This window comes from Fukomys damarensis, unplaced genomic scaffold (assembly GCF_012274545.1).
Source record: "Fukomys damarensis isolate Sample0158 unplaced genomic scaffold, DMR_v1.0_HiC HiC_scaffold_12, whole genome shotgun sequence".
Taxonomy (NCBI): Eukaryota; Metazoa; Chordata; class Mammalia; order Rodentia; family Bathyergidae; genus Fukomys; species Fukomys damarensis.
In genome coordinates this window covers 56421993-56432694 of record NW_022900924.1, presented here as the reverse complement: position 1 = coordinate 56432694, position 10702 = coordinate 56421993, and the positions used below count along the sequence as shown (strand labels likewise).

The window sequence follows — 10702 nt, the reverse complement described above, 5'->3', positions numbered from 1 at the left end:
GTATATATAGTGAAAATATAGTTGAGTAAATTAAAAGAAAATGACTATCCTGGCTTTGTCACTGTGATGAGGGCAAGCTCTGAGGAGAAGACACTTATTTTGAGAGAACATGGAAAAGTTCCCACAAGGTTGCTCAGCCCCAGTTCTGGGGTATTGCTTTAGCTGCCAGTTTCAGCAGCATTCTTTGTGTGCATACAAACATACACACCTATTGTGTTTTTCCTTCCTCTGTACTTCTGATTACTCCCTTAGGTAGGCTAAGGCCCTAGAGAATGTATTAAATTATTACACTGACTCTCATTTCTAGATGGCTTTTCATATGTAGATTTGTGTCCAAATTGCTGAAACAGAGTGGAAATGGTTACAGAATCTGATCCTCAAGCTCCTACCAAGAGGATCAACCGAGGGAGGGTGAGCAGGATCACAGGCTGCCTCTGGGAGACTTGGGAACCACAGAATCCCAAGACTCTGAGTCGACATTACTGGTGCCGACAGACGGACATGGTTTTTTTCTCCATATTTCTTCCCAGACAGGGGCTTCTTGGAGGTTTGCAGTTCCATACCTTCAAGGATGCTCTTTTGAACCCAGTCATCTCTCCTTATGTCTAGGTTTCAGCCTCAGCACAGAAACAGGAAGTACGTTTGGAGGAGACAACAGCCCTGGATGCAGCAGAGGAATCCCCTACCCCACCCCTCGTTGGCGGCTCGGCCCTGGAGCCCACCTGGAGCCTCTTCGTGACGGAGGGGCACAGCACCTCCCCAGCAGGCACTTCGGTACTCGTCAGCCCAGCTCTGGCTCATGTCACACTTGCCGTGTCCTCTGGAGTCCCCTTCCACTGTCCATCTCACACCCATGGAAATCCCTCATTCCTCAGTGACCTCGTTTGTTCCTTTTGGTTGTTTTCTAGTCAGGCATGTATTTAATGAGCTTTGTCAAGCACATGTCACAGGGAAGACACTGCTGGGGAAAAGACAGAGTCCACGGGCGAATCTGTCGTACAGGTAACACAGGCATCAAGTACAGGACACCTGTAGCGTGAGATGGAGCAGGCGTAGGGTGCTTCGCGGAGTAAATAGCGGTAGATTTCACAGTGAAGAGTAGGGCAGAATTTTGAAGGTGTGAGATGAAGGACAAGAAGAGTGATAGTAAGTAGGGATATAAGCAAAGACTCATAACCTAGGGGTTCCTTGGGCCCTGTTGAGGTTGAGGAAAGGAGAGCTGTTTTGGAAACTACGGTCCTGCTTGTACAGGGCCTTTGAGTCGAGGCCTGGAAGACTTGGGGTGTTAGAAATGGCACCTCAGGACGACAGCTGGCACAGGTGAGCACTGTGGGCTTCCCAGCGGGGAGCCACAGTAGAAGGTAGGTGTCGTGGAGCAGACAGTGATGGCCTGAACGGGGAAGGGTGTGAGAGAGTGGGGTCCGTGGGAGACACAGCAGGATGAAGGCGTCCGTGAGGGCCAGGGAACAAAAGGATCTCGGTCAGTGCTAGAAGCGTTGACTGAAAGTGGGAAACCAGGAGGAAAAGGTGGTAAGAACATGCGTTTTAGGAAGTGACTAGGTGGTGTTGGACAGCTGCGTGAAATGTCCAATCTGTGGCCGTGTCATAGGGGTCTGGAAGGGAAGGGAGAGCGAGGAGAGCAGGAGGAAGCCATGAGCGTTGGTGACATTGCTGACAGAGAAGGAGCTCCGGCTGGGCTTCCAGGAGCGTCTGTGATGAAAGGGCAGGCGCAGGAGACAGCAGGGCGAGAGAGACAGATGGGAGGCGAAATGAGGCGTGGCTGGTGCTAGGGCAGCCAGGGCAGAGGACATGGTCAGGGCGTAGCTTCCTTCAGGGAGGTTGAAGACAGTGGTGGGCACTCAAGTCCCAGCTTGGCTAGGACCTTGTACTGCACCCTCCAGGGAGCATTTCCTGGCATAAGGGAGCCTCAAGAAGAGGACTGAGTCGGTGTGTGGGGGCTGCTGGTCTGCTTTGGGGCCTCTCCGCGGGAATACGGATGTCATGGGAGCTGATGGCAGGGCTTGGCCCACTCAGGGCTTCCTTCCTCCCTCGGCTCAACTTGCATCCTTGGGTCCTGCCCTTCCCCGGTGGGAAGCGGTGGCCACTGTGCTCAGATGGTCGAGTCTCGGGTGAGCGTGGCTCTTGGTGTTTTCTGCCAGGTCCTTTGTCTGTAGTTTGAGAATGCCGGAGCACCCATCCGCCACCCCACACACTGGAGCGGCCCCCGGGCTCTCCTGCCACGGGCTTCTCTTGGAACTCAGTCCCTATTACCACTGGACGGCCTCTGGCTAGCCCTGGACCTGTCCTTTTCAGTGTGTCAACCAGCTCCTCTGCATTACCCCTTTGCCCACCTGGAGACTGTCCTCGATTCCCTCGGAGCCCCTCATTGCTTCCCTGCAGGTTGGGTCTGTTCCTACCCCATAGACGCTGCCACTTCAGAAACTGCAGCCAGTGGGTGGGGATTCACCTGTGCACAGTAGGCAGAGGTGCAAAGGGCCAGCCCTCAGGCAGACAGCCCTGCCCCAAACGCTGCTGGGAGATTACCACAGCCAGGCCTCACCTGGTCATTGCTGTTCCCCAGTAACTTCGAGTCTGCATTCTGTACATTTTTGGGTTGTATTTATTTTATAAATTTTTCATTTTGAATACTTCCATGCATAGAATACTAAAATGAGCCCACCTGCACCCAAGACTAGCTTTGACAGTGATCAGTACTCTTTTCTGCTTTGTGGTTAATGGATATACAGGTGTTAGGAATAGGGAGTCACAGGTTTTGGAAAGCAAGGAGCTCTTTGAGTTTTTTTGTTTTTGGTACCAGGAATCGAACTCAGGACCTTGCACTTGCCAGGCAGGCAGAGGCACCACTGAACTAAATCCCCAGCCCAACAAGCTCTTTGTTTTAAGGCCAAAAGAAACTGCTCATCTGGACCAGATGGGGAAACAGGGCCTTGTGGAGAGTGAGCCGTAGCCTCAGCAGTCGAGCTGATGCATGTTAGCCAGTGTCCCTGTGACAGCACTGCAGCAGCCCTGTGTGTCTCTTTGTGTCTCCCACTGCTACACGTTTCTTCCCACTGAAACTCTGTCCCCACCATCTCTCCTCAGCTCTGTCCTCAGCTCACACTTAATACTTGCTGTGGCTCCTAATGGCTTGACTTGGTTCCATGCATCATCTCACCCACGTGTTTGACTTGTAACTGTCTTAATCTTGGTCTGTTTTGGGGGCAGAATTTGTATAGAGAGGGATTCTGGTTGGTACAGTCACTAAACATCCTGTGTTCTGACGTTCTCTGGCCCAGGGCACAGCAGAGGCAATGAGAACCTACAGGGAAGCCACAGTGGACCTGGGGCCTCACTCTAGTCCAGTCTTACCAGTGGCTCCTCACAGGGTGCTTAGCATCATTTGACACAAAGCGTGGTTGTGTGAGTTTCTTTCTCTGGCAAGTCTGTTACAGGGTAGGTGCTGTGATTGACAAGCTCAGGACAGTACAGAGAAGCATTGACCCAAACATCTGACTTTCCATATGCTAAGTGGTGGAACGGCCTAGCCCTGGTTAAGAAATGCTTGAAAGGAACCAATATTTGGGTGGTTAGTGATATCCATGACTAATGGGCATTTTGTTTGTTTGGTTTTTGTTTGGTGGGTTTTTGTTTTGTTTTGTTTTGGTTTTTTTTTTTTGGTTTTTTTTTTGGCTTTTTGAGACAGGGTCTCACTATGTAGTTGAGACTGACCTGGAACGCACTACGTAGCCCAGGCTGGTCTCGAACTCACAGCGATCCTCCTGCCTCAGCCTCCCGAGTGCTGGGATTACAGGCGTGTGCCACCATGCCTGGCACTAGTAGGCGTTTTGCAAAATTTTGTATGCAGAATTCCAGGTATTCAACTCATTGGTTTCCTTATTGTAGAGAATCAAGGCCCCAAAGGCATATTTTAGTTCAACTTTTAAATAATTGATATCTCTTAGTTTTAATAGGAGTACAAAACTGTTTCCTACCAGTCCAGTGATCTGAAGTCCTATGGCATCCCCATTTTTTAACTCTTCTGTGCCTTCCAGCATTTGTAATCCCACATCCACATGTTGTCATGGGCCTGTCATACGTGATCTCTTCTTCTGGTACACTTTTCAGATCATACTACCGTAGACATCTTTTATCGAATCACTCCCTTCTTTCCCCTGTCTTCCTTGTATTTGATTTGAGGTAATGCCCACCCTTCGCTCTCCCAGCATCTTTTCTGAGAGACATTGGACGATACCTGACACTTGTTCTCCGACCACCCTAGCAGGCTATGCTGGCTCAGTGTCCATCTGTCCTCCCTCTCCCCCCAACCCTCCACTCTTTTTGTATCCCCAAAGAAAAAACATAAGTTCTTTCCTGTCTCCTCCGTTCTCAGTGTATTTCCTTAACTGTAATATGACTTTTCTTCACAGATACATTTGACTCTTGATTACGCTATTTCCACAACAAGACAAGAAACAAGTAAAAGTTGTTTCCTTGTTTCTCTTGGCATCAGGTGAAAACAGGATGGAGAATTCAGAGCTCCCTGCAAAGGCCATTTCTAAGCCATCGGAGACACCTGAGAGGTCATCCGAGGGCCTCCTCGGGGTGGCTCCCAGACCGGACGCTGGCGATGGCTGTGAAGATGCTTTAGAGCAGCTGGGAGGGAGGCCCTTGGACGAAGGAGGGAGTGGATTGGAAAGTGAGTTCCTGGAAATAACAGACGAGGATAAGAGTCCCACAGAAGACAGGTGTGAGGAGTAGGTGTGTGGGAAGGGGCGCCCCAATCTGTCCTCCGGGCCCGCTCAACATCTAGGCGTTCCGAGGGGCCGGAAGTGCTGTGAGCGTGACGAGCGTGGGAAAGTGTTCCGTCGGAGGCCACGCCCCCTCGGCCCCCGGAGGAGAGTCCGCAGTGGGGAGAAGCCGGCGAGTGTGGCGAGTGCGGCGAGGCGTTCAGTCGGAGGAAGTGCCTCATTCGACACCAGAGCCTCCACGCTGGGGCAAAACCACGCAAATGTAGTGACTGTGGGAAAGCCTTCACTCAAAACCCTCAGCTCACTGACCGTGAGCGAATTCACACTGGAGAAAGACCTTGTGAATGCAGTGAGTGTGGTGAGGCATTTGGTCTGAGTAAGTGCCTTGTTCGGCGCCGGAGACTTCACACAGGTGCAAAACCCTATAAATGCAATGAATGTGGAAAATCCTTTAATCAAAACTCTCGCCTCGTTATACACCAGAGAATTCACACTGGTGAGAAACCCTACGAATGCAGTGAGTGTGGGAAGGTCTTCAGTGCCAGCTCTAGCCTGATGGTACATCGGAGAACACATACTGGGGAGAAACCCCATAAATGCGAGGATTGTGGGAAAGCCTCGGCGACAGCTCACAGCTTATCGTGCCCCGGAGAGTTCACACTGGAGAGAAACCTTATGAGTGTATTGACTGCGGGAAAGCCTTTAGTCAGCGTTCCACTTTTAACCACCGCCAACGGACTCACACTGCAGAGAAGCCCTCAGGTCTGCCTCGGTCAATATCTAAAGTGTAGTTTTGGAGATAGAAAATAACTGTTTCAGTGAGTTTTGTGTATAAGAAGGGTACTCATTCTGCTCTCCTCTTGAAACTGTTGGTCAACGTGCACCATTGTCATCTTCCCGCTGGATCACTAAGGTGTGAGACGGGGAATAACTTAGTGTAATCCTCCTCCACTGTTGCGGAAGTAGGGACTGCGTGTTTCATTTACTGGTAGGTGTCCCTTTTCCTTTATCTAATTGTCTTACTGTCTATTTTATTTCTTAGTTATGCATCCCACAGTCAGACTGTGCTTTCCAAGAACAGAGGTGATATATATTCTATTTTAACTTCTCCGTGTCACCAGTTACACAAAGATGTCCTCCTCGGTCTTGTTTCTTGTCCGTGGCTCTGCTCACCTACTTTAAAGCTCATTCCCGTCAAGGGCTTCTTATCTCTTGTGTTTCCCTGTCTGGAAAACTTCTTTCTGTTTAGCGATCTAGGTTCCCTCGAACCCTTTCCCATCCTCCTCACTTTGTAAGGACTTTGCTTTTCACACGCTTCGACCTTCCTCTAAAATGCCTATTGATGTGACCTCAGTTCTTTGAATTAGCTGGTGCTATAAGGTGCAGCTGTTTTTAAATTTCCTTGTAAATTATTCTCGATGCTTATGGTATACATCCATACCAACTGTACACTTGACATCGGATATTTATCTACTTCAACATGTAGGTAGTAGTTTATGCTAGTTGTCAAGTAAATAATTTTTAAACCATCTCATATTTAGTCATCCTTAAATTATGCACTATTGCCCCTTACCTCCAAGCTTCTAAAGATGGAAGTACATCTTATGGGCCATCACATACAGAGGCTTCACGTGTTCACTGTGTACTCATGGAAGTCTTATTACTGGTATTTCAGGTTCAAAAAGCTAGCGGATTTGCCATGGAGTGCATCTATGTGGGGTGACTGTGTCTAGGTCCTGCGGGCACTTGGGTTCCACTGAGGTATGTTACCCTCCACAGTGACTGTGTTCTGAAGTTAGGCACCGTACCATTTCCTTAATAAACAAGAATGTAGTCATCCTAGGCTGACTCAGGCCCAGCTCATGCCTATGGTTCATGGACTTGGGAGGCTGAAGCAGATATATCACTTGAGCTTAGGAATTCACTATTGGCCTGAATATTATAAAAAGATCCCATTTAAAAAAATGAAAAAGAAAGAAAATAGTTAAAATTCACTGTGAAGGCAACTTGCTGTTCACAGTTATGATACAAATAATTAAAAATCACTAGGTGGTGCAAGACTGATCCCAGCACACAGGAGGCTGAGGCAGGAAGATCACCATGAGTTTGAGGCCAGCCTCGGCTACATAGAGAGTTTAGGGCCAGACTGAACTACACAAGGAGACCCTGTCTCAAAAACCAAAATGATGATAATTAAAAATCCAGCTGGTGCATTTTTTAATCAGAATGCACAGTAATCAATATTGTGGCAGGATATAAGAGTCAGGCTCATCAGGTTTCATTATGAAATAGTCCTGTCTACCTACAACTCCCATCTTAAAGATGAAAGCCATGCCCTTCGTTATCTTCTGGGCCCTCTCAGTCCTTCCAAACAAGAAACAGGATATCTCAGAGGGTTTTCTCAAGTCATCAGCCATGAGTTCGAACAGCTTTTCCTCCCAGTGTTGGGGCCTTTACCTCTGGTGTCCATCTCTGTCTCTCTCTCTTTCCAACCCTCAGACTTACTCTTAATAGGATGAGAAGACCAGAAGTGTGGCTGAGGTAGGGAAAGAGACTTGAGCGGCAGTATCGGGTATATAACCTGGAGGGGAGGTTTGTAAACTGTGGTGTATATCTGAAGACAGGGAAGAGAGTGAGGTGAAGGGACTAGTTAGAGTGATTCCAAGGGAGACATCGTAAAGTTAGAAAAGATTATTGGGTGCATATTCTTTTCCAGGGCCCCCAAAAGATTACTGAATTCAGGACACAATTGGAAATTTGCCATTTGTGTATATATATTTTCAATTATATTTGCTCCCAGCTATAGTTTTTGGTAATTGTTTTCATTTTCTTTTAAATTAAAGTTATGTAGATGAGAGTCTCAAAAATTTGTTTTACTTTGAGAGCTCCCAGGACCCAGGGAAGAGCCTGAGCCTGTGTCAGTCCATGGGCGCCCTCCACCTTGCGTGGGACATCACTGTTCCCAAATTCAGCGTGAGTACCCACAAGTACACAGCTCTAGCCTTTCCATAAATCCACCACACAGTTCGTCTGTATCTGTAGACATTCCTCCATCATCTTCACCACTGTACCCTGACTTCTTCCCAAGATGCAATGCCAGGCAGGCTTGTACTCGCCAAACTCCCTCTCGGCGTTGGCCACATGTCCTCTTCTGTTCCAGTGCCTGGACAGCGCACTCCCCGGGGTCCTGTTGCACCCCCTCTGAAATGTCCACATTTCTGATGGTGGCCTTTGGTGGCACGTGGTTACCAAATATCTTTTTTTGCAGGGGGATACTGGGGATCAAACGCAGGACCTTGCACTTGCAAGGCATGTGGGGGCAACACTAAGCTAAATCCCTGGCTCAAATATCTTAACACTAAAAATTAGTTATATTATTTAGACTTTAGCCTTAACCACACAATATCAAAAGAATTATAAAACTAAAATTTGTATGAGAATTATAAGTTTTTGATGGATAATTTTCAAAATATATGATTCAGACAGTTCAAATGTAAAAAGTCTGTTTATCCTTGTGTGTGTGTGTGTGTGTGTGTGTGCGCGCGCGCGCGTGTGCGTGCCCGTACGCGTGTGTTGCAGGAGACTGAAGCCAGGGCTTTGTGCTTGCTAAGCCAGCACTATACCATTGAGCCACATCTTCAGCCCTTTTGATTTTTTGAGATAGGGATTCACTAATTTGCCCAGACTGACCTTAAATTTGTGACCCTCCTGCCTCAGCCTCCCGTGTAGTTGGGATTACAGGGGTGCACCTAGCACCAGCCAGCTGTAACCATCACTTTTTTCATTTCCTTTATTTATGTAAACATGATTTCTTCTGTGTATCCATCATTTTTTATAATGCTTGGTAATTCATGACTTGCTTCTCAAAAGTACTCAAACAAATACGTGAATAAGAAAATAGCAGCTTTCCTCTGCAAATGCTGGGGCTTCTTGTCTTTTAACAACTCTTCAGGCTTGTGTGTGCCAAAATGTTGGAAACTACACATATGCAAATGCAGTCACCTTCCCTGGGGTCAGAGATGGGCACAGATGCCCATGCTCAGTCCTCAAAAGACACAGCAAGGGAGCAATGCCCACGCTCCTCTCTTCACCGCGTGAGGTCCTGGTGACAACAAATGCTACATGTCATTGGCTGTTCTCTACCTGATAAAATCAGACCCAGAGTTGATGGGCCACACTGACTGATAATCTCACCTAAAATAATTAGGCTTTTGCTTTGTAATCCCCCCATTTAAAAAGCTGTCATTTGACTACAGCTTGATTTTATACCAGCAGGCAAAAGAAAAATGAGGTATTGTGCTATATTAATTAAAATATTCCAAGATAAAGTATAAAGCCTGAAAATAAATTCAGTGCTATAGATATATTTTGAAGGTACACTTACTGGAATCCATTCTTCCCTTGTGGGGAACAGACTCGGCGTACCTGACTCCAGCAGGTCGGGAGTTGTGTTATAATCCCCGGTATCAACCACAGCCAGTCTGCCAGAACCCTGGCCAACCCCGGGGCCCCCAGTGGACGGCAGAGGGCTAGTCCACCCCGAGGGCGACCTCAGCCACAACAGCCGGCCCTGCTGCCTGTGGCCCAAGGTCTCCCTGGAGGACAGACCTCAGGGTCTGCGCCACACAGGCAGCTGGGCAGCCTCGGGCCCGGGCACTCCCGCTGGCCTAAAATCTGAGCAGGACGGGCAACAGTTGGGAGAAATCAGCTCTGGGGTCCAACGGGGAATCTGTGCTTGGTGGAAGAAATGACCCCCTAAAAGCGGGCGGGGTGCAAACCACGCGTGTTCCCAGGGTTCCGGGCGTGGGGCCCGCTTCGGTCCGCACTCCTCGGTGAGCTCAGCGCTTTCCCGCAGCGGCTCTGGCGTGGGCGCGGGCGCGGCGGCCTCGTCTGGCTGCTCTTCAGTCTCCACTTCACGAGAGGAAAGCACCGCGTCTGCCTCGCAAGCGCAAGGTCCAGGGTTCGACCCCCGGTACCGGGAAAAGAAAAAAAAGAAAAAATAAAAATGAAGCGGCGCAGCTCCCTTGGGCCTTCCAGCACGGTGGATGTGGTGACGCCCTTCAGAAGCTCAGCTTTTAGGCAGCGTGTACCTGCCGTCACCCCAGGCGACCCGGTCCTGTCCTGTGCAAGGGCAGCTCCCAGCAACTGCCGCTTCCTTCGCTGAGCCGGGCGCCCATGCCGCCCGCCCGTGACATTTCCCCTTAGGAATGTGTCCGTTTCCCTGACTCAACTTACCGGAACCGCTGATTCCAAACCACACTGCTGACCCCGCACCCTAAGCTAGGACCGGTCGGGCCGTTGCGCAGTCGCCCCACCCCATAACGAATACCGAAAAGTGTGTGTGTCCCTTTCACAGCGCCGGCTCCCAGGCTAGGCCCAGCTACACTGAGCTACATCCCCAGCCCTGTTTAAAATTTTTTTATTTTGAGATAAGGTCTCGATAAACCGTTGATTTGTCCAGACGAGGCCTAAACTTGGGACCCTCCTGCCTCAGCCTCCAGAACTGCTTCAGAGTGGCGAAACGATGGAATAAGTGTGTCGGAAGCACGGCAATGTGTCTTTTATTGTAACATTGTTTAAATTTAAACATTCACTGTATGGTCGGGACACACCTTGCAACGTATTTTCACCTGTCGCCCATACACAGCCAGTCCCAGCTCTAAGGGTGAAGGGCCCGGGGTGGAAGCGCAGACGCTTTTCAGCCCAGCCGCGAGGCTGGGGACAGCGTGTCTTCAGGGTTCGCGGTGCTCCGAACCTGGCTTGGCCGCCGGACTGACCGGCTCCCTTTCCCGCCCTAACCCGGCTCTCCTGGCACCACCCTTCCCAGGGCTCTCTTCTCATTGGCTGAATTCTCCAAGTCCGGTGGGGCTTAGGTTAGTCGGGGGCGGGGCCAAAGGGCCTTGGGACCCCACGCTGCTTGCTAGGCAACCGGAGGACTCCGGCCTGGGGGGCAA

General features: G+C 49.5%; 2 protein-coding genes across 3 annotated transcripts in view; both read left to right on the top strand.

Moving 5' to 3' along the window:
* Nucleotides 1-4926, top strand: part of LOC104862529 (zinc finger protein with KRAB and SCAN domains 7) — a 9558-nt gene extending 4632 nt beyond the window's left edge. The window contains exons 3-4 of one of the 2 annotated variants that reach the window (XM_019207542.1): nt 610-774; nt 4511-4926. In XM_019207542.1, coding sequence (XP_019063087.1) covers nt 610-774; nt 4511-4648 — 303 coding nt within the window. In that variant the 3' untranslated portion in view covers nt 4649-4926. Of the gene's footprint in view, nt 1-609; nt 775-4427 lie in introns of both variants that reach the window. The other variant, XM_019207543.1, reaches the window with a different exon arrangement.
* On the top strand, nt 4851-6838 carry Znf501 (zinc finger protein 501; the record flags this gene model as incomplete). Its single annotated transcript, XM_010624427.3, has 1 exon — nt 4851-6838. A coding segment is annotated over one exon (708 nt), but the record flags the coding sequence as incomplete, so codon positions are not given.
* Between the last annotated feature and the right edge of the window lie 3864 nt (nt 6839-10702).